The following is a 24,704-nucleotide window of genomic DNA, read 5'->3' as shown; positions in this document are numbered from 1 at the left end:
GTTACTCCTGTCACGTGACTGTTACCCATGGTTACGATAAGCAGACGATCAGCAGCAGAGAAAATCAATAATGACCTGAGGTTGATACAGGAATAAACCATGCGTGTAGTTGTTATAGTGTTCGTCTCTACTTCTATATTAACAGGTTGCCAACACAGTTATCCAGCTGTGACCTCAGCCGTGACTTAGTATTTAAGTTTGTTAACTTTTTTTATTGTGATGTTGCCATGACAACTGCTCAATATGCGTGACACGATGGTGATGTTGAAGAGATTACACACAGCAATGAAGGTAAAAAAACAGCCACACTACATCATCACCACTAAAGTACAAAACGTACCAGAGCTCAACAAAACAGATACAAAATATATCACAGCGTCACGACACAGATACAAAATATACCACAGTGTCACAACACAGATACAAATATACCACAACGTCACAACACTGATACAAAATATACCACAACGTCACAACACAGATACAAAATATACCACAACGTCACAACACAGATATAAAATATACCATAACGTCACAACACAGATACAAAACATACCACAGTGTCACAAAATAGATACAAAATATACCACAGCGTGTCATCAAACAGATACAAAATATACCACAGCGTGTCATCAAACAGATACAAAATATACCACAGCGTCACAAGATACAAAATATACCACAGCGTCACCAAACAGATACAAAATATACCACAGCGTCACAACACAGATAAAAAATATACCACAGCGTCACAACACAGATACAAAATATACCACAACGTCACAAACAGATACAAAATATACTATAGCGTCACAAACAGATACAAAATATACCACAGCGTCACCACACAGATACAAAATATACCACATCGTCACCACACAGATACAAAATATACCACATCGTCACCACACTGATACAAAATATACCACATCGTCACCACACAGATAAAAAATATACCACATAGTCACCACACTGATACAAAATATACCACAACGTCAAACATACCAAATTATATCACAGTGTCACAATACAAATAAACCATGTTATTGTACAATACATACAAGCATACCCATGTTATTGTACAATACATACAATCATACCTATGCTATTATACAACACATACAATAATACCATGTTATTGTACAATACATACAATCATACCCATGTTATTATACAATACATACAATCATACCCATGTTATTATACAATACATACAATCATACCCATGTTATTGTACAATATATACAATCATACCCATGTTATTGTACAACACATACAACCATACCCATGTTATTGTACAATATATACAATCATACCCTTGTTATTGTACAATACATACAATCATACCCTTGTTATTGTACAATACATACAATCATACCTATGTTATTGTGCAATACATACAATCATACCTATGATATTGTACAATACATACAATCATACCTATGATATTGTACAATACATACAATCATACCTATGCTATTATACAACACATACAATAATACCATGTTATTGTACAATATATACAAGCATACCCATGTTATTTTACAACACATACAATCATACCTATGTTATTGTACAATACATACAATCATACCCATGTTATTGTACAACACATACAATCATACCCATGTTATTGTACAACACATACAACCATACCCATGTTATTGTACAATACATACAATCATACCCATGTTATTGTACAATATATACAAGCATACCCATGTTATTGTACAATATATACAATCATACCCATGTTATTGTACAATATATACAATCATACCCATGTTATTGTACAATACATACAATCATACCTATGATATTATACAATACATACAATCATACCCATGTTATTGTACAACACATACAATCATACCTATGATATTATACAACACATACAATAATACCATGTTATTGTACAATATATACAAGCATACCCATGTTATTTTACAACACATACAATCATACCAATATTATTGTACAATACATACAATCATACTAATGTAATTATGCGAATCAAATCAATGTTTTGTTTTAATAAGTACCGACTAAAAGTTAAACTTTGATGTGATTGACTGTACAATCATAACCATGTTATTGATTTTCAATTTCAAATGCGAATTTAACCATCATTTTGAATTAGCTACAATAAGTGTAAATAAATGTAAGAATCCTAAATATTTATAGCAGTTGATATTTACTAAACCAAAAAGGAAATAGCTATATGATCTGTATGATTGATTAAGTTAAGCCTCCTTATACGTGTTTGATAAATCAGGATTCATCGGTAGGGAATTAACATCAACAATACAGTAGTCATATTTCTCTGTCCAATAACCTATAACTATACCATATACACTGTTAATTAAGCTCTGAACGTGGAACGTGTCACGTGAATATAAATATGTTACAAATGAGAGATTTTTTACTTTAACTACCTCAGATGGTAGAGATAAATTAAATATATATATATATATATACTACACGTATATGATACCAATCAGAATAAAATAGAAAACTTTAGGTAAGTTTAAACCTGCTCAGGTAGAGTCCCTAATTGAGAAATTACACGTGTTTACACGTCATGAAACACAGCTTGTGAACATGTGCTGGGATAGAAGGTTCACTACATGATTTTAAAACTTATTATTATTTATGACTCGTCTAAGCTTATACTCCTTAAATATTATCCATTTGGAACAGAATATCAAAGCATCTATAAACTTAGCCTGGAAAACAAAATCTTCCCAGTCATTGACTTTAGTAATATAAACTTTAAACATTATTGTTTGGGTGTATCACACTGTTTGACTAAACTTTGGCTTATCAGAACTAGTGCATGTTTTGAAGGACAAAAAACATAAATCTTGTTTTGTCTGATGAAAGTGACAGTGTAGTCACCCACATCTCACGCCCAAATCATACACTGGTTATGATATATATTCCAAAGCTTGTTCATATTCATATTGATCATACTGTGTAACTAAATTTGCTTTTTTTTTTTTTTAATTCTTTTAGTTTTTTTTAGTTTTTTTTTGTTTTTGTTTTTGTGTGTGTGTGTTTTTTTTCGTTTTTGTTTTATTGATTTGTTTGATTTTTTTTATCGTTTTTGTTTTGTTTTTTGTTTTTTTGGATTACACGTTTCTACACTATATCTGATTATTTAACTAGAGATTTGGTACCCACATCCCCGACACGGTCTGATTAATTCAGATTCGTGTTATATTTCGGATTCATTATGTACTAACACCTTTCTATTGCTCATGACTATTTAATTGTTTCCATAGGAGCTCCTTTATTGATGTAAACAGCTTTCCTTTAGGCCATCGTGTGCTAATTGTCTCTTCATCCACCAGAGGTTTTGCTATTTCATGCTTGAGTTGACAAAGTGCTCCCTAGGTGGGACAATATTGATGTTTTCCGTACCAAGATCTATATATTGGATAATTAATAATTCACGGTCTCGTAGTTTTGCCTATAAAGCAATATATTAATTGTTTCACATAACATCATGTGTTATGTTTAATATTGAAAATAGAAAATGCTTTAGGTTAGCGTATTTTTAATGATATCTCGGACCGTAAGGATTCCTCATAAGATGTTACAAAACACACACAAGATACTAATATCTTTCAAAATAAATCGAGGAGTTAGATACAGAAGATAAAAAATGAATTATACTACACCTTACATATATTTCGTCCTTCTATGATAGTCACTGGTGCTAAGGGTTGATGATAGTGTATGACCTAAAAGAAAACCCGAAATAGATAAAAAGAAATGACAAAATCTGGACGGGAAGGTGTAAGAGACCCACATTTAAATAATTTTCTTTATGAATTAAAAGAAATTTCATAATTTTCACAATTGCATTTCAGAAGATCATTAAGTATTGTGATTATTCTCAACCATGTCACTTTTCTTACGAATTGAAGCGTGACAAGCAAGTTACGGTAAACCTCGGGGACTGAAAAGTCCACCAGCAGTGTCTACCACCCACAATCTCAAAGGATTGTACATAAGAGACACATCTAGCATTGATCACAAAACGTTCCTATGGTTATTGTATTTTTTTACACTGATTTAACATTTTTTGAAGATATCATTCTGGTACTTTTGATAATTTCGTTTTCTATCGATTCGTTTCTACATCTGTCATAATCCCCGTGTCTCGTTGAGCAGGAGTATGGTCTGTTGTCCTACTGTAACTTAAAAGGGCATTCCTTCATTCGAACATCCGAAACATAATTTATATTGATGAACTCTATATCCGAACGGTGATTATATGATGGTTTGTACCTACATGTAATGAAATTAACGCCGAAATGTACAAGAAAAAGCGTATCGTATACAAATACCGTATGTCTTTGTGGTAATTAGTGATACTTCGGGTCGAATTAAGAATTTTCAGGACTTCATATTCGAAGAATTTTGGTTTATCTTGAGAATAAAACTGCCTTATAAATGTAAAGATTATAACTTTTACTACTTGGAAAAAATACGTATATTCCAGTAAGGTTAATTTTGACGACCTCAACTTTATTCAAACGAAGGAATTCCCCTTTAAATGACTCTTAGTCGCTTTTGTATTAAAGCTATCAAAAACTACTCTCTTATGTTCTGGAAGTTTGATATCACTACAGAAGAATAAAGAAACGGTGGGCACATATATGAAGATCTATTATGAATTACGAAAGTAATGACATGAGTGGCTGTGCGGAACTCGATGTTATGAAAATTATATTTGCTTTACTTGGTCGCGACTAGTTATCGTAAAAATGGGCAGAAGGTTGCATTGACCGGCTCTGAGTGCTAAAAAGAAAAAAAATGGGCAGAAGTAATAATAATTAAAGATATTTAAATCGATAAACTCTCTCCAAAGAAGATAGGTAGCCGGTCTTCTTTATAAGGTGGTTTTAAAGGCATTCAAACAACGCAGCCTTTCATGACAGATTATGTTGTATTGATATTTAATACTTAGCGTCACAATCACAGAAGGACGAACCAGCTGCATGATGCAGATTTATGAATATTTTACAATTCTTTGAGGCTGTTGGATGTTAAGTTCTGATGGTGGACAATTTGTTCCGAGGTTTTCCGCTACGCTGCATATGTTTAAGTGATCAATGTCATTGATCTTAGTTATATATAGTAAAGTTTGAAATTTGAGGTGGTTAAAGGGAGGTAAATCAGTATCAGAATTGGCATTATCAACACTTAAGGTTCATGTAAATAGTAAATCGAGTGATATTTTACCAGAATTAAATCACTATTCTGTTGATTAAACTTGAAACTTAAAGAAACTTGACCAATTGTTGGTATGTATCACTGATATCCATGGGTCTTGATTTTGACATTGAATTTGTTAAGCTTCCTTATGTTTCAGGAGAACAAATATAAGTAGATCAGGCATATTGCGCAACATAACCATGTCGTTATGCTCACAAGTGCCTGTAGTAGGTAGTGCGAGTGTTTGTTTGACCAGATTTTACTCTATATAAGTATAAACATCGATTCTCTTCTGACCTTGAAATACAAATGGCGCCTGTAAATGCAGGGAGGCATTTCAAACTTCAAAAATGCTCTTATTAGGCACTTTGAATAGCTATAACCATAGCAGGTAGTCGTTTTTAGGAAAATAGTTCAACTGCAGAGTTTCAGTTTAAATATGCAGATTTCTGAAAATGTCTTATGTATATGTATATGTATATTATCTGGGCATTTTTTATAACTGAAATGCCTCCCTATATGCCATATTCCATATGATTCAAGTCACCATTTGCATTTCAAGATCAAACCAGAATAATATACGTTTATGTTTTTATAAAATCAAATTTGGTCAAACAAACGCTCGCACTACCTACTAATGACACTTGTGAACATAGCCGACATGGTTATTTTGTGCAATATGTCTTATCCACATGAGCTTTCCTTGTTCTCATGAAACTTGCATTTTACGAATGTTTTGCCGAAGTTTATAGATAGCATATCAGCTTAAGTGTCAACATTTAGACATATGGATAGCCATGATACATATTAACAATTGGGCAAGTTACATGTACTTCTGTTCCTTTGCACCAGAATAGTGATTTATATCCTTGTAAAATATCACTTGATTTGCTATTTATATGATCCTTAAATCAAAGATAAAACAAATCATATATCACTCCGCTGGTCCATGGGATGTGAGTTATGATATTATAATATGTACATATTTACTGAAAGTGAGATGACGATGAATAGATGATGTCGGCAGCACGTCATCCTTAACCCGGACGGGGAGTTTGATAAGGGAAGTACAGCCAAACCCGCTTAGAGGATCATTGAAGGTACTTCTCGGGCCGGGTCACATACAAAAATGTATGATAATCTCCTAGTACAGTCACGGAGTTTTACAAAAATAAATCACGGAAATGGACGCACAAAGTATTTACACTAATTATACTATGGAAATTGTTTCTCAACTTGACTATTAATTCTTGCAATATTTCTGGCAATATGAATGATAAAAAAACTTTATTATTTTGCTTATTTTGTTATGTTTTTTATTTTATAAATAAAAAGTTAAAACTATAAAAGTATTTGTTTTGTGGTACATAAACATTGTTCTTTCTAGCTAAAATTCTGATTGGCTACTTAAACAGGTGTTAGATTTTCAGAAAACTGTAATTTTGGTTTGTTCAGATAAATTCGCTAGCAAACTTGAGAGTAAGTTATTTATAGCATTTATGTATAGCATCCAAGTTTTAAGCCAATCATTTCTTTGTGTTCCTACATTCGTAACATTTCTCACGTCAGATTTTGTTTTCCTTTTTCAGTCATTCATGGCTTATCAATAGGTTTTAATTTGATAGATACTCCATAAAAAGATGTTTACAGCAAGATGCTTTAGGAGCATTTATTTGACCGGATTTTACTTGATATACGTACAAACACTTACTTTGTTTTTACCTTGAAATGCAAATGGCGGCTGTGATTGTTAAAAGTTTAAGTTTACGGAGAATTGCTATATATTTAGATAATTTACTGAAATTTATTCCATGTGTACACCCATTTGCAGTCATCATTAAGAACAAGCCCTAGGTGTTAATGCTGATTAGTAATTCTAATTGGAATGTTATCAAAATAAGGGATTGGTAAAAGGAAGATGTCGATTTGAGAAGACATTCTTAGAACCATTTCATCATTTGGATATGACAAGAAGATGATGTTAAAACTATTTCTGAAGTTCAATTGTCGGGCAGTTGACTAACTTCTACATATAAATTCTAATATGAATTTAAATCTTAATTTAAACATTAATTTAAATCTAACTTGATTTATTAGTAAGTCCTTAAGCCAACTTCAATTGAAAAGCACCCAGATAAATCATGTAAAAGGATGGGAAGGTGGTAATGACATAAATTCATGAACTAATACTAAAACTATCTCGGCAATATAAGCTATATAATCAAAATTATAGTTTCCTTTCAAAATGTTAATTCAAAATCGTATGCTATCATTGTGGATAGTTTATGCTTATGATGTGAACCATGCAATTTTAAACTGTTCACTAACAGAATCTATTCGTGACAAAATGTGGTGTGCAATTGTATTTATTACAGGTATTGAATTTAATTCATATTTGCATTCATTGCAAGAATATACATTAGTTCACATTTTACTAGAACGCCCTTTTGCCTATCAATTGGAAACACATATACTAGAATAGTTTAGGCTCCATAAAATATATCATGTAAAATGCATGCTTGACTTGTCCGGTGCTATTCAATACTAGTTTCTTCACAAATGATCTATATTTCTGCCCATTTTCAAACTTAAACAAATAATTATACCATTAATGTTTACCAAGTGTATATAAATTATATGTTGATTGATCTTTATCACATGTGCTTTCTTTAACATAAACGTGATTTGAATTTTGTTATTATGTTATGCTCTTCACCTTGAAAGAAATAATGACAAAATTGATAATATATATTGAAGGAAGTGTCCAGATCATGTAATGAAGCGATTTATGGTGACGTTAATAATTTTTATTAATTAAGTTTACTTTAAAACAATAAAACAGTGATGCAAATTAATGAAATCAAATTTAGATGCATACAATTATTGAATAATCAGTCAAATCTGACGTCTATTTATCAAATACTGTTACATTGATACATTAGTCTATACAATTTGTAGCCGCAGCTCTTTGTCCCGGTAAAGCAGGCAGTGTTACAAAAAGTGTTCCCATTAAACAGAGAGTGTAACACAAAGTGTATCCATTATACATACTTTGTCACATATAGTGTGCCCATTAAGATAGACAGTGTAACACTAAGTGTTCCCATTATACATACTTTGTCACATATAGTGTGTCCATTAACACAGACAGTGTAACACGAAGTGTTCCCATTATACATACTTTGTTACATATAGTGTGCCCATTAAGATAGACAGTGTAACACTAAGTGTACCCATTATACAAACTTTGTCATATATAGTGTGCCCATTAAGATAGACAGTGTAACACTAAGTGTACCCATTATACAAACTTTGTCATATATAGTGTGCCCATTAAGATAGACAGTGTAACACTAAGCGTACCCATTATACAAACTTTGTCATATATAGTGTGCCCATTAAGATAGACAGTGTAACACAAAGTGTTCCCATTATACAAACTTTGTTACAGATAGCGTGCCGTGCCCATTAACACAGACAGTGTAACACAAACTGTACCCATTATACATACTTTGTCACATATAGTGTGTCCATTAAAACAGTGTAACACAAACTGTACCCTTATAATACTTTGTCACATATAGTGTGTCCATTAAAACATTGTAACACAAACTGTACCCTTATAATACTTTGTCACATATAGTGTGTCCATTAAAACATTGTAACACAAACTGTACCCTTATAATACTTTGTCACGCATAGTGTGTCCATTAACCCAGACAGTGTAACACAAACTGTACCCTTATAATACTTTGTCACGCATAGTGTGTCCATTAACCCAGACAGTGTAACACAAACTGTACCCTTATAATACTTTGTCACATATAGTGTGTCCATTAAAACAGTGTAACACAACCTTACCCTTATAATACTTTGTCACGCATAGTGTGTCCATTAACCCAGACAGTGTAACACAAACTGTACCCTTATAATACTTTGTCACGCATAGTGTGTCCATTAACCCAGACAGTGTAACACAAACTGTACCCATTATACATACTTTGTCACATATAGTGTGTCCATTAAAACAGTGTAACACAAACTGTACCCTTATAATACTTTGTCACATATAGTGTGTCCATTAACCCAGACAGTGTAACACAAAGTGTTCCCATTATACATACTTTGTCACATATAGTGTGCCCATTAAGATAGACAGTGTAACACTAAGTGTACCCATTATACAAACTTTGTCATATATAGTGTGCCCATTAAGATAGACAGTGTAACACTAAGTGTACCCATTATACAAACTTTGTCATATATAGTGTGCCCATTAAGATAGACAGTGTAACACTAAGTGTTCCCATTATACAAACTTTGTCATATATAGTGTGCCCATTAAGATAGACAGTGTAACACAAAGTGTACCCATTATACAAACTTTGTCACATATAACGTACCGATTAAAGTATACAGTGTAACAGAGAGTGTATCCATTATACATACTTTGTCACATATAGTGTGCCCATTAAAACAGACAGTGTAATACAAACTGTACCCATTAAAATACTTTGTCACATATAGTTTATCCATTAAATAGACAGTGTACAGAGAGTGTATCCATTATACATACTTTGTCACATATAGTTCACCCATTAACCCAGACAGTGTAACACAAAGTGTACCCATTATACATACTTTGTCACATATAACGTACCGATTAAAGTATACAGTGTAACAGAGAGTGTATGCATTATACATACTTTGTCACATATAGTGTGCCTATTAAAACAGACAGTGTAATACAAACTGTACCCTTATAATACTTTGTCACATATAGTGTGTCCATTAACACAGACAGTGTAACACGAAGTGTTCCTATTATACATACTTTGTTACATATAGTGTGTCCATTAACCCAGACAGTGTAACACGAAGTGTTCCCATTATACATACTTTGTCACATATAGTGTGTCCATTAACACAGACAGTGTAACACGAAGTGTTCCCATTATACATACTTTGTTACATATAGTGTGTCCATTAAGATAGACAGTGTAACACTAAGTGTACCCATTATACAAACTTTGTCATATATAGTGTGCCCATTAAGATAGACAGTGTAACACAAAGTGTTCCCATTATACAAACTTTGTCATATATAGTGTGCCCATTAAAACAGACAGTGTCACACAGTGTACCCATTATACATACTTTGTCACAGATAGCGTGCCCATTAACACAGACAGTGTAACACTAAGTGTACCCATTATACAAACATTGTCATATATAGTGTGCCCATTAAGATAGACAGTGTAACACTAAGTGTTCCCATTATACAAACTTTGTCATATATAGTTCACCCATTAACACAGACAGTGTCACACAAAGTGTACCCATTATACAAACTTTGTTACATATAGTTCACCCATTAACACAGACAGTGTCACACAAAGTGTACCCATTATACAAACTTTGTCATATATAGTGTGCCCATTAAATAGACAGTGTAACACAAAGTGTTCCCATTAAAATAGACTTTGTCACATATTTTGTACTCATTAAAACAGGCAGAGCCGCACATATTGTACCCTTTTAAACATGCTGTCTCATTTAGTCGGTCTTTAGTATTAACTAACTCCCCATCGAGCTTAGAAACTGTCACCCTCAAGTCATCGTTATCACTTTCCAATTATTTGACTCTCTCTTGTATATTGACGACGACGACGATGACGATGATGATGATTTTTGTATTAATGACAATGAAGATGATGTAAGTATGCTGGTAATTAATTGATGATGATGGTGATTTATTGATGTGACATATCAAGAACGCGTTAAATTTGATATTGACAAGGAAGAAGTATTGATTTTAATTGTCAAGAATAGATGGTGAAAATGATGTTTTTATATGAGAATGATGATAATAGTGGTACACTTAGAAAATGATTATGTAATCGTTTATTACTGATAATGATGATGGTGATTATGACACTCTGTTATACCATGCAAACCAGCGTTAACGTATGTGATGATACTGCTACTTTGAATTCTAGGAATAGATTGCTGTAAACTGGTCTTCAGCAAAAATTGTGTACAAAAAAGTGTATAAAAATGTTTACATTAGGCAGAGCCTAATGCTAGGATTTAAAAAATATTACCTTCGAGTTCTGTCCGATCACACAGGCTAGTACGGCAAATGTAGATTTGTGTTTTTGTTATGTCTGTGACAAAGTGAAGAGAAGACTGCTATAGTACATTGAATTCTAGGAATATATTGCTGTCAACTAGTCTTCAGCAAAAACACGTGCTAGTACGGCAAATATAGTTTTGTGTTTTCTAGAGAACACTGCTATTGTACTTTGAATTCTAGGAATAGCTCTTCAACAAAAACTTAAGCGTAAACAAGTTTTCATTTGGCAAAGTCTAATGCTGGAATTTTCAAAATGTTACCTTCGAGTTGAGCAATAATTTTTAAAATCACACAGTGGTGAGAGAGTTTATATATATCGGGCTAATAAACATCTATGTTTTATACAAGAGTATGTATATGTAATAATATAACCTTGACAAAGTAAATTGTAGTGTAACTGTCAGTTTTATTGCCACTTACTACCAAAAGGATATCTGCGGTGGTCGTAATAAGGACGGGCTCATATATAAAATCTCTAAAAGCCTTTGTTCTCGCAAATGAATTAATTATATTGAAATGATTTAATTCATGTGGGTTTCTGGTACCGAGGATCGTGTTCAATGTAGCTGATGTAATGGATTCTACAGTTAACGCCTAATTAGCAATGTCAGGCCGGGACTTCAATTACTTCTCAACGGTGACAGGCGGTGTTAAATTGTTATAGATGTACTCCTGTCAGGTTAGCTCATAAACTGCCACTCATTACACTACTACCTGATATGGGCCCGACATATATTGACAGCATTCTCCAGTAAATTACAATCGGCTGTTATTAAATGAAATAACATGTCAAGGTAAACGATTTAAATGAAATGATATCTAAGGACTTTAAAGCACCGTCCTGTTATCTTTATAACATACAAATATTCTGATAGAAATGATCCTAACCGTTTTGTGACTCGGCACATTCTGTAGCTTCCAGACATAATGACTCTGACTTTTGTTATCTACGAGGCATTTCCAACAAAGTTTATACTTTGCGGACACATTTAAGTCATTTTTTATGGAGCATTTACTGGATATATTCGGAGCTAAAATAAAGGTTTATCCGAACTCTGCGTTGACGGATATATAAACACAAATTATTAGATAGGGTCATAGTTATAAATGTTTACCAGTAGATTGATTGACTTTGGAAGCCCTTAGAAGTACCTTAAAGTCAGTCCCAATGACATGATTCGTAGGTACTTTCTCTTCTCCTATACAGAACATTTTTTTTTCTTCCTGTTGTCACCATTGGTACACACTCTTTTGAGAGCTTTAAGATGAGCCCTCATCCTCCAAATCCCATGTGGAAGGCATGGATACTGTCCCAAGATTGTGGCTTACCAAGTCATAATCGGAACCACGGAACCAAATGATTCCCCATAGACGATAATGTTAACGTTTACCACTGTCCTGCTTAACTGGTCTGCTAGTCCTAATTTTGAAGAATTTTATCTCACAAACCTGTAAATGGAATATTTAAAAACTCTACTAATTTGATTTTTTTTAAATGGGGCCACAACCTTGTATTGGATTTAGCACCAAACATTCACCTAAATTCACAACAAATTACACACTTAATTAACTCTCCCTGACATAAACATAAACTTTTTTTTTATATACATGTTTTACATCTACATGTATTGCCGAGCCCACACATAAAACTTTGGAAACCTCTCTCACCTAAATATCCAATCAGTAGGCCCCGATGCATTCACCTTCCTATTTAATCTTCTACCCAAAGGTAGATTACCAGAAGGCATTCGATACAGTTCCACACAATAGACTCCTCAATAAACTAAATTCATACAACTTCTCCAACCAAATAATCTCTTGGATAGCAAAATGGTAAAGGTAGACAACAAAAAGTAACTGTGAATGGTGCAGACTCTGACTGGACCGAAGTCACATCAGGAATTCCTCAAGGCTCAGTGCTAGGACCATTAATGTTTGTCATCTTTGTAAATGACCTCCCTGAAACAGTTCAATCGGATATGTACCTTTTTGCAGACGACACCAAAGTATTCAAAATAATAAAAAGTGCGCACGACAGTGCAGAGCTTCAAAAGGATCTGGACACAATGTGTAAGTGGAGTGATACATGGCTACTTAAGATGCACCCAGACAAATGCAAACAGATGAGAATAGGCAAGGGAAAAGGAAGAGGACATGATGAACCCGAACCGGACTATCATCTCAACGGGAAATACCTGCAGAAAACCAAACAAGAGAAGGACATAGGAGTAATCATCGACTCCGAGCTTTCGTACATATATCTGAAAAAGTTAAGAAAGCGAACTCTATGTTTGCACTCATCAGAAGGACTTTCCAGTTTATGGACACCAGGTCTTTTATCCCATTATATAAATGTCTGGTAAGATCCCAACTGGACTACGCTAGTCCTGTGTGGGCACCTCACTTACAAAAACACATTGACAAGATAGAAGGGGTCCAAAGAAGAGCAACCAAGTGTCTCCCGGGAATGAAGGAATTGACCTACAGCGAGAGGCTGGAAGAACTCAAACTACCAACTTTGGCATTCAGAAGAATTAGAGGAGATATGATAGAACTGTACAAAATAATAAGCGAAATACATTTTTATATGATAAAGAATGTTTTAATGGTATCATTTTATGGAAGGATGCTGCTGAACGCAACAGTACCAGAGGACATACCAAAAAAATATTCCCTAGACTATCCACAAATACGCTAAGAAAAAACTACTTTTCAAACAGAACAGTGTCAATCTGGAATGAATTGCCAGAACAGGTTATATCAGCATTAAATGTAAACTCCTTCAAAAACATGCTAGACGATCACTGGAAAAACCAAGAACTTTTCTTTAATTACAAAGCATCAATTAAATCATAAACAATGTACAGTAGACCGGACAGAAGTACTATATCAATCTCATGTAATATTTTCAGTCTGGTATAGAGGACTTTAAAAGTCCTGAACCAGAAATAAACTTATCTTATCTTATCTTATCTTAGTATATTGGAACACGAGATCAGTAAAATGGAGCACGATATCAGAATAATGGAGCCCGAGATCAGTATATTGGAGCACGAGATCAGTATAATGGAGGACGTGATCAGTATAATGGACCACGAGATCAGTATAATGGAACCTAAGATCAGTATATTGGAACACGAGATCACTTTAATTGATCACGAGATCAGTATTATAGAGCACGAGATGTCAGTGAAATGCCACCCAAATTGACCACGAAGGTGGTCATATTCCTCTTACAGCCATCCTTTAATGGCCTTACTGTGTTGATATAACCATTTACAATACCAGACTAATCTTACGTAAGGTGTGGGGATAGATCAACTTAATAATTGATGTTTCAGAATAAAATGTGTCATGACCATATCACACGCATTTCCGACAATTCTTTATTTCAAACTTTAAACAACCTCTGTCTGTATTAACAACATAACCAGCAGTGGCAGCTTTTGATAATACTTATGATAAACGTGTTGATTTTAATCATCCAGTTTTTCAATTTCTATTTCTAGATAGTAGCATCCCTGCTTCCCCTATCTACTTGTTTACATGTCCCAGTTGATTCGATATTCACGGACGTGTTACCATTATCACAATTCCCGTGACATTCTTTGTGTACTGACGGTAAAGATAGCAACGAATGCAGGCTGCGGAACTCCGTGGAATATAGTTTAATGGTTAACACCGTGATCTCATTTGGAAATTTCTATTCCTTGCACGATAGGAAGTCAGTTTAATGCTTGTTGATATGCTTAGTGCTTCCATTGTCACCTCCCTTGTTCTTATTTTGAGAAGTTGACATTACCTAGAGATTAGACATAGATTTGTAGACTGGTGTCGCCGATTAAGAAGATGACCTTACTCTGCCGGAACACCTGGTTTTATTATCACTGTACATTTTCAGGGGTCTCCATGCAAATCTATATCTTTTGTTTGTATACTATTGCCTTTGGTTTATCGATTTTGAGTAAGAATTACGACTTTGTTATTATGTATGTATTCTCTGTTGTTGTTTCGTAAACAATAAGTATAAGGGTTAATGGTGTCAATAAAGTATGGATTTATGTTAACTGAGCTTATTCCATAGCCAAAATACGAAATTAATTACTTATTAATTAATAATCAATTAATTAATAATTAATTAATTAAGGCATGTTCCCTTCTATATTGTGCATCTGTTTAAGCTCCTTTTGATTTTCTTGACTCTCCTTGTGAATTTTATAATTTTGTTGTAACCCATAGGGTCACTGAGGAACTCTAGAACGGTGAAACAACTGTATGCTACAGTTTTATATTTATTATTTATCTATTACTGAATTTTAATTTTAAATATGCTAGTCCCTTCTATTGTATAATCCTATGCCAGCAATAAATATGTGTATTATGACAAAACACCATTGTTAAATCATCCACTACTTATTTACATTTTAGTACAGTATTAGAGCTTGATTAATTTTTGTCAGTCTCCTGAGGTCAATATGTGAAGTTCCTCGAACAACAATTTCCGTGTTATCAAATTCAGATCAATGACGTCACAATTGTTGTCAGGTGATAAATGGTGTTCTCGTCTCGCAACACTTCTTTGATTTATTGATTAACTTGAATATACATTTTTATGTTATGGAGAGAAAACCGAGTGCACTCTAAAATCCGAGGTTTATATAATGCAACTCCTTTTTTGTTGTTTTATAGCTCTATAACTTTAAAATATATATTAAAATTAATCCTTATAATTCAATTTACTACACACAATCCTTGTAAAAACCCACTTTTATTGATGGACTATTTTCTCTCCGAAGTATTACGCCGCTGTATCAACCAATCGAAAGCGACGTTACAAACGATGGCGTCATTCAACGTTATTGGCTAAAAACATATAGTTCAAGCCAATGAAAGGTAATTGTAAATGTTTGTGGCATGCTGGTGGTCGCCTGCGTGTAGATTATATTTTGTATAGTTTGCCTTCGCTTTATGACATTGAGCAATAATGCTGTTTTTGTTTACAGCTCAAAATTTGTATGTGAGAATATCTCGGAAAGACGATATATGTCGTACAATATAAGTAGGTCACTGCGATATACTTTTTGACATTTGACCTTTGACCCCATAAAACAAAAAAATAAATAACTTTGGAGATTGTACATTCAGTATTTTGATTATATGTTGTGAAGCGGAAGTACATTTGTAGATTCACAGCATATTGTTTCTCCATTGTTAATCCGCTGTACATGGGTCATTAAAGATTTGTATTAGGGTACATCTTAGGTAGGAATATGATAATATGCGTAACAGGAGGTAGTCACTGATGCTTATATGTTGACCTTTGACCCCCATAAGGCAAAGCGTCAATGGTTTCGTACACGGAACATATCTATAATGATATTCCTCACGAAATCCCAAGGGAATGTGTTCGTTATTCGTGTAGGATTATGTCACTGTGACACCATGTCTTGACCTTTGACATCAATAGAGGAATACTCCCAAGCTATAATTTTCGGGTAGATATCTGCTAAACTGCTTCACATCAGAGCTGTGTGCTTATACATCTTTGGATGGCAATGATTATGGTACCAGATAAATGTCACTGCGACCTATATTCTGAACATAAACAACTCCAAAGGAAAACTTCATTCGTTTCGGGCATATCTTCTATACTATTTCACTTAGGACCTTCAAAATTCGTGTTTAGGCACATCTGGCGAAGGCAATGTGCAAACAATTTAAACATTCCGTAACCGAAAATATGAAAGCTGTGTATTTTAGAACTCTGTTCAGAATTACGTCCAATTACTAAATATTTTTACTGAGTGGGCTATGGATATTGAAAGCTTTATTGAGTTGACTCTATTGTTGCCGTTTAAAATGGACGACTGTCAGATGACTTGACTAGCTTTTGTGTTTTTGAGTAACACCTCCTTGCTATTGGGACGACACTTTATAAAATGTGTCCCCGATCGTTAGGCACATTGGCAATACTGTCAACGGACAATTTTAGCGGTCGCATGTTGAAAGCATTCGAAAACTAACCTACTACCAAATTCTCATCGATACTTTCTAAGTGCCCAAACATAGAACTGGTTTTTTTAATATTCTTAAGAATTTCTTATCTTTAGTATAAACGAGTGGAATATGATACCAAATGACTCGAGGAAGAGTACTGTTTTACCAGTTTTAAATGTAAGATTATCGCATGTCTTAAGATATTGTTTTATTGAGTAATTTCAACTGAAAAAACCTCTTTTATAATTTCTTTCCTACGTACGTTTTAATTTACTTAATTTATGCAACAGTTATCGTACATATGCATTTTGCTAACAAGAGGACCATGGGTATTTATGACCACGCCCATCGCACTTTGATCATACGCAATAAATCAGCACTGCGCCTAATCTGTTTATTCCGCCAAAATAGATAAATCTACAGTATGTGGTTGTGGTAGATATCAAGGAAACAAATATACAGAATATATTTTATTATTTTTTTAACAATATTAATACGGTTCAAATGAATACAAAGACGGGAACAAATTTAGCACCAAACATTTTCTGTGACAAACAATTAATCACACATCGGTATAGGGAAAGTAGTAAATTAGAGGGACAGTCGTGTCTGTTACAAAACAATGGGAAACCAGGCATAGATATATATATAAGCACACACTGCATAGAAAATATTGTTTTATATCATAGAGTTATAATTATGGGTAGTGTAAGATCGACTTAATGGGGTAATGTTCTAAGACGGCTTAGTAATGATTCTAGCACACCGATTGTCTGTGACACTTTGGGTCTTGAAATGGTGGGCGTGAATGTATGAAAAGATTGTGAATTTACAACAGGTGAACGGACTGAGGAATAGCTTTGACTCGAAGTTGGCGACTGGAAAAGTTTGAAAACAAGACTTGACAATGCAGATGTAGATTGTGGAACAGGTGAGTGGAAGGCTTTCTGTTGGTGACGTGTTGGCGGCGGAAGCATGGTTTTAACAACTCGAGGTCTCTGTCCAAATGCCATGGCCTGCTTGGCAAGCATTTGACTGTTTCGTCTCACAGGGTTAATGGCTGACTGTGGTGAATTGGAGAATGGAGTTGGTACGATGGTGTTAACTGTCTTGATTTCGTTCGTTTTAAGCCGATCTGAAAGTGCCTCCAACACAGTAGAAATCATTTTCGGTGCTTCCTTGATTTTCTTCACGGATTTTCCAGCTCTATATATGGCTCGGATATCCTTTAATGGTGCTACGTATTTAATCTTCGGTTTTTTAGGTAATGGAGAATTCAATGGCGAGTCAAGTGGGAAGTTCATTGGTGAATTAAATACCTTTGCGACGATCCTTGCACTAGTTTGGTAGTCTGGAATGACATGGAAATCCTCCTCTCGGCCTTGTCCGGTCACACAGTACTCTCGATCCGTGTCCCACATTAGAACACTTCTTCGCTTCCAAGCCGGATTGTTGCACTCAAAAGGCCGTGTGGCCTGTGCAGGTGAGGTATTGTAATAAGCACGTACAGACACATGCCTGGTGTAAGAGTCACTGTTCACTAACGGGAACCGACTGTCGAATGGAAACTTTGCCAGAATCTTTTCTGGGTCCTGCAGTGGGTTGGTGACTTTTGGATCGTAGGGGTATTTCTCTGGGTTCTGCATGGTTTGACGAATATCTTCCCACAACTTATCTATGTAGCACTGATGGAAGAAGTAGATAGGGTCGGAGGGAGCGGTTAGGAGGTCGGACATAGTGCCACCAACCCAGGTCTGGACGCCATTGTGATACTCCTCCAGAGCTATATTGGTCGTATATACCAGGTCATGGTTACTTTTTCTACTCATTAACGAGTCGACGTTTTCACGCGCAATTAACGAACCGGCCTGGCCAATACGCCTCGTTATGGGAGTTCCGTCTGGTTCAGTGAAATTCATAAACCCTCCGACTCTAACCGTTCCTTCTCCGTTTCCGAAAAATTGCTTCGTCCACAATATGGACTTGGTTGGGTCAGTTATATGGAAATCCAGAGTACAGTCCCAGTAGGGGATGGGAACGTGCAGATAAAATTCCAACCTGGAAAACAGGAAAACATTTTACATGTATAGACAAATACTAAATTCGGGAAGTGGTGAGTTTCGCATCTAGTGGAAAACAACATTTGTAGCCAAAAACCGATGAATTCTACGAAATCAGAAAATTTAGTACAAAAAAATTGTAGATTATTCGATTATTGTTAATTTTTTAATAGATTCTGGACGCATTTTGAAGAAGTTGTAGGTAAGATAAATGTATATAGAAAATATATACAGGCCATAGGAAAAAAAACCAAAGCCACTCTAGTGTTGCGCACACGTGAAAGATGCTAAATATTAGCCACATGCACGTTGTGAAAGATATCAACAATGAGCAGATCTCGTGAAAGATGTAACATAATGGCCACACTCGTAAAAAATATCAAAAATATGACTCACTCTTGATGCGTATTCGTGAAATATTTTTGTTATCGCTGAAGACATTATTATATATGCTTTCCATACTCCGCACACCAGATACATTATATCCCCATATCATCACCATTCAACCACAGAAACGTTCGCTTATTTAGAAACTTAAGCTATTACTGTTAGTAAGGATAGCATTAAAGAAATTCTAACTCAATGATTATGAGTTCGGCAGATATATTAAAGCGACTTTAACTGTAAAAATCACGGTTGGAAAAGATCATCAGGCGTAATATATATATATTAAGAAATATATCATAAAACAAGGACTTTCACTTAATGACGAAAATTAAAAATGTCCACAATATTGTTTTGTAAATACCTCAATCAGTGCAAAAATAAACATAACAATTCGGTAAGTACTTCAAGAATGAATTTGTTAATGCTCGTAAGCAGAACGCTACACGGAGCCGTCTATCACAACCACGTGACTATATTAGTTAAAGTTATAGTCGCTTTAACGGCGTTACCCGAATTACAGCGCATTAAAGCTACAGTCGGGCATTAACTGCCCAGTATGTAAGTTTGAATCTTAATATCTAGTTCGAAAATATTATCTTGAGGAGCGATAATATATTTACCATAACAGGACGACTTTGTGCCAGCCAAGGAAAGCAGGCCCTCCGTTAGTTCCAGCTATACTCTCGTCCGAAAAGAAATCGACGATAGTCTTGTAGAACTGTTCAATTAAGAATAAAACAAATATAAATTAAACAGAGAGTTATCAATGTCTGACTGATTATTTATTTAACAGATTTCATCACTGATATATAAAACGATAAAATATTAAGAAATACAGATGAGCCGACCGGATAAGCCGGGTATTTGAATGTATTATCATAAATAATGTTAAAAAGTGTATATGGAGTGTGTAAATAAAAGAATGATTGCGAACGTGTGATAAGTAAAAGCCCTCCTGCGAGAAGACAATAGATGTCAACGTAGGAGATTTGTAAAATACAAAAGAATACGGACTGAAGAATTAATCGGATTGGATTCGGTTGTGGAAGGAGTGAAGTAAGTTTGGGTGAGAGTGTTGATGAGGGGTAGCCGAAATGATGTGGGTGTGTGTTTGAGAAAGTGAGTTGGTGGGATGGAAGGTAGGTTTATGTTTAAGCGAGATTGGTCATGTGTGTCGGTGTAAAATGCACGATTTAGTAAGGAAGACAAACAAAACACACTTACCCCACTCTCCCTCAATTTATTGAAGCGCGCGTTGAGAAGGTCCCATTCCGCAGGTGAAAGCATTCTCACTTCTCTCCGGGGCTGTGCTTCATTGGAAACCTGCCTCTTCAGTCGCCAATGCCCTGTTTTCATCTGTCGTAACACCGAATTGAATCTATTAACTTTTTCCTGATTCATGGTTGGTACAATCTTTTTAATTCCATTGTTACCCAGACAGTCTATTAGTGAGATAATATTCTGCTGTTCCTGTTCTTTGCTGACCCTTCCGAGAGACAAACCCTTATCACCACATGTAAACTGGTATTTTTCATGGGTGGCGATCTGAAGGTCTGACAATTTGTCAAACGTCACGGCGGGCGAAATATGGGCAATGCATAGCATGGCACAAAATACCAAAGAAAACATGCCTACAGCCTGAAAAAGGAGGAGAATGTGTCAGGTAGTCGTATATATCATCTGGCATCATCTTAAAGATGTTTGTTTTAAATGATATTGTAATGCAACATTTGAATAACCTATCTATTCCACATGTTATTGAGGTATTTTTATTTAGTGCAACAACATACTGAGTCAATATGAAGCTTAGTAACTTAACATTGTCTGTAGCAATAATATAAAGATAATGATTAGGTATCGTTAACTTGTAGGAATTTATACAGATACTGATTATTATAAAGTAGTTTTCGTTATATTCTATATCAAAACTAAAGTTAACTGTGTAATCATTTTTCGTACAAATAGTCAATGGTGCAAATAAAATATCGAATTAAACATTGATGAAATTGTATACTTATGATGCATGATAGTTACATGCGAATGTGAAATGTATTGTCACTATTCGTGTTGCTTATAATAAACTTTGTATCCTTATGTACATATCAACTCTCTAATATTTCAAAATTCATTATTTCTTACAGGTAAATATCCACAAATCAAACAAATCTAGAAGTAAGCGGCGACTTCTTAATGTATTTTCATTCTTAAAGGTAAGATTTATCAATCAGGGCCCAGGTGTTCAAAAGTTGATTCAGCTAATCACAATTTAACACTGATATTAAAACCGTGATAAAATTATTTCTCGTAAGACTAACTGGACAAAACTTGATCAAACTATAACCCAAACCAATCTCTTCCTATCGGTCTATTTTAAGGAATACCTACACACAGGGTTTGAAGAAAAGGAGAAATGAGATTTTCACTAATCAAGTGATTAGCTTTTTCACCTTTTGAACAACTGGGCCCTGATAATTAGCGGTGTATAACATATATTTATCATACTTATAGTAAAAGTCCAGCACTACCTACCATATCTGCTCCTTGATACCTCCCCGTGAAGTTTTGTGTTAATCTTCAACCAGACAACCGTTTTAATTTGTATTCGATATGCATTATATACCTTTATAGGTAAGCCCCGCCTCCTCTTACCAATGAGTTCTGTTGAAGCCCCGCCTACCTCCGTGTAAATATTGACATATATGGCCCTGTCCCACCCACACAGTTCATGTCACTTGGACGTGGGTTAATTCACTTCCTTGCTGATTTCATAATTAATATGTATTCATGCATGTGCAGGTGAAATAAACATTGATTGATGCGTTATTGACTGATATGATAGCACACTGTTAACCATTGTCAGTTGATTTTCAGATGTAGTTTTAAATGTTTTACTTCTATCTAACGTCATCAAAAATTGAACACCGACTATGTGAAGACTTGCGTTGGCATGTCACGTGATATATGAAATCGTCTCACAGTTAAACAAATCAAATGAGATTTTGATACATCATGTAGCTGTGTTTAGTTCATGTTTAATTCATTAAACAATTGATAAAAAAGATGTTTAACGTGACTATGTGACATTCGGATGTCGATGTTCAGGATCCATTGTGTGAGAATGTGAATATATTATCCCGACAAAGACTTGTTAACATCGTTTGCTGGCACCTGTTAATTAATCTATAATATATATATCATGACGCATAAGTAATTAAGTGTGCACTCTCGATTCGGTTACGCGATGCACAGGTAATTACATTTATCAATATCACTATTGTTATCATGCAGAATAACTAGCTACTAGCAGGGCCAATAAGGAAGCTTCAGTCCTATGTTATGAAATTCGTATTTTTATCCATTTATAATTTTTGAAATATCAATATGAAACGTATCTGCTAATTATCCTCTCGAATATTTAGATGATATCCAAATTGAAGTTGATATCAAAAAGTTTCAAACCGAATCACAAACTATTGAATACGAAAATGAACATCACAATGATTAATCTAAGGTATATGTGTCATATTTATATAAGTGTCTTGACACTTGTTTCTGATTACTTTTTTGTATAATCTATATAATTTTAATATATCGTTAAATGGAAATTGACATATAAACTACAGTTTAAACTAATTGAGGTTTTTTTGCGCCTGTGACGAAAAGTCGCGACATCGAGACTGTGGTGTTTCTCTTCCGTCGGCGACGGCCCCGTCGTAAACATTTCACTTTAAACTTCTGTGTTAGATCCCTTGCTCAAAAAGTATGGATCCAACTTAAACCAACGTCAGATATCCACGGTTGATTAAACTACACATATCTCGAAGCATTCAATTTCAATACGTATCGAAATTTAACAATGACTTGACGGTGTTCACATAGGCAGAACTGCCTGATGGCCGACTTTTCCTCCATCTAGACTTGTTTTAGTTGATAGGAAGACATCTCTGCCAGTCAAAAAGGTATTAATGACATTCTGTGGATAGTTTAAACCTGTTGATATTATATTTGAAATAGAGGTTACACAACGAGTAGTTGTTGGATATGGAATTTATTTCACACGAGTAAGTTATTTTTTAAAAGTTACAAAAGACACGAGCTTTAGCGAGTGTTTTTTGCAACTTTTAAAAAATAACTTACTCGTGTGAAATAAATTCCATATCCAACAATTTCGAGTCGTGTGACCTGTTTCTACCACAATAATATCGGCTTGAATCAAAGGGAAACGGGGCCAAGTATAATTTCGCGTATGCAAATAAAGTGTACCGGTGACGTCCGGGACCCGGTGATGTGACGTCATTAGATTATTGATTACGTCAATAACAATTGCAGCTTGGGTCAAAGTTCACCGTGTTAGCCAATCGAAATGCGTACAGAGTTTATACCACGTGTGGTATAAACAGATTGTTAATCAACAGCTGTGATGATTAACTGATGGTCTGGGAGTTGAATAACACAGGGTACTGTGGTAGAAACGCATTTTCGTGATCACTCGCCAACACTGTTGTTGATATGCAGCTTTCTATAAAGCGTACGTTACTTTAAATCTGATTGGCTGAAATTCCGATAGGAAAATGTGACGGAACCAATTAAATAGTCTCTAAGAAAGGGGGAAATAAGTGTAGCAAAGTATAGTTCAATCAACCAGGGACGTTCATACGTCCTTGAATCAGCCAAGCGTATCCTACGGTGATTTTAACCAAACTTATATGGTATCTTGTTAGATCATATACATTGTATATATATACATATACATGTATATTGTATATCTCAACACATCCTTCATTTATGGAAGATAATTCAAAATGTATGGTACAGTTACTCTCTAAATTAGGGATGTTGGGAATCTGGCCCCGCTTTCACGAAACTTCTTAAGTTCGTTCTCAATGCTTAACTCTGAG

The 24,704-nt window shown here is 34.6% G+C and overlaps 1 protein-coding gene across 1 annotated transcript; it reads right to left on the bottom strand.

Annotated features, from left to right (window-relative positions):
- Positions 1–17,816: 17,816 nt before the first annotated feature.
- Positions 17,817–22,388, bottom strand: LOC117338226. The gene is made up of 4 exons (XM_033899489.1): positions 22,336–22,388; positions 21,031–21,444; positions 20,427–20,524; positions 17,817–19,417 (listed from the first exon to the last, which is right to left on the bottom strand). The coding sequence occupies exons 1-4, from the start codon at positions 22,336–22,338 to the stop codon at positions 18,079–18,081; spliced, it is 1,854 nt and encodes a 617-aa protein (XP_033755380.1). The 5' UTR covers positions 22,339–22,388; the 3' UTR covers positions 17,817–18,078.
- Positions 22,389–24,704: the final 2,316 nt, after the last annotated feature.

The sequence above is a fragment of the Pecten maximus genome, chromosome 11, assembly GCF_902652985.1.
Source record: "Pecten maximus chromosome 11, xPecMax1.1, whole genome shotgun sequence".
Lineage (NCBI taxonomy): Eukaryota > Metazoa > Mollusca > Bivalvia > Pectinida > Pectinidae > Pecten > Pecten maximus.
The sequence above is the reverse complement of the archived record's forward strand: the minus strand, read 5'-3'. Positions and strand labels throughout refer to the sequence as shown.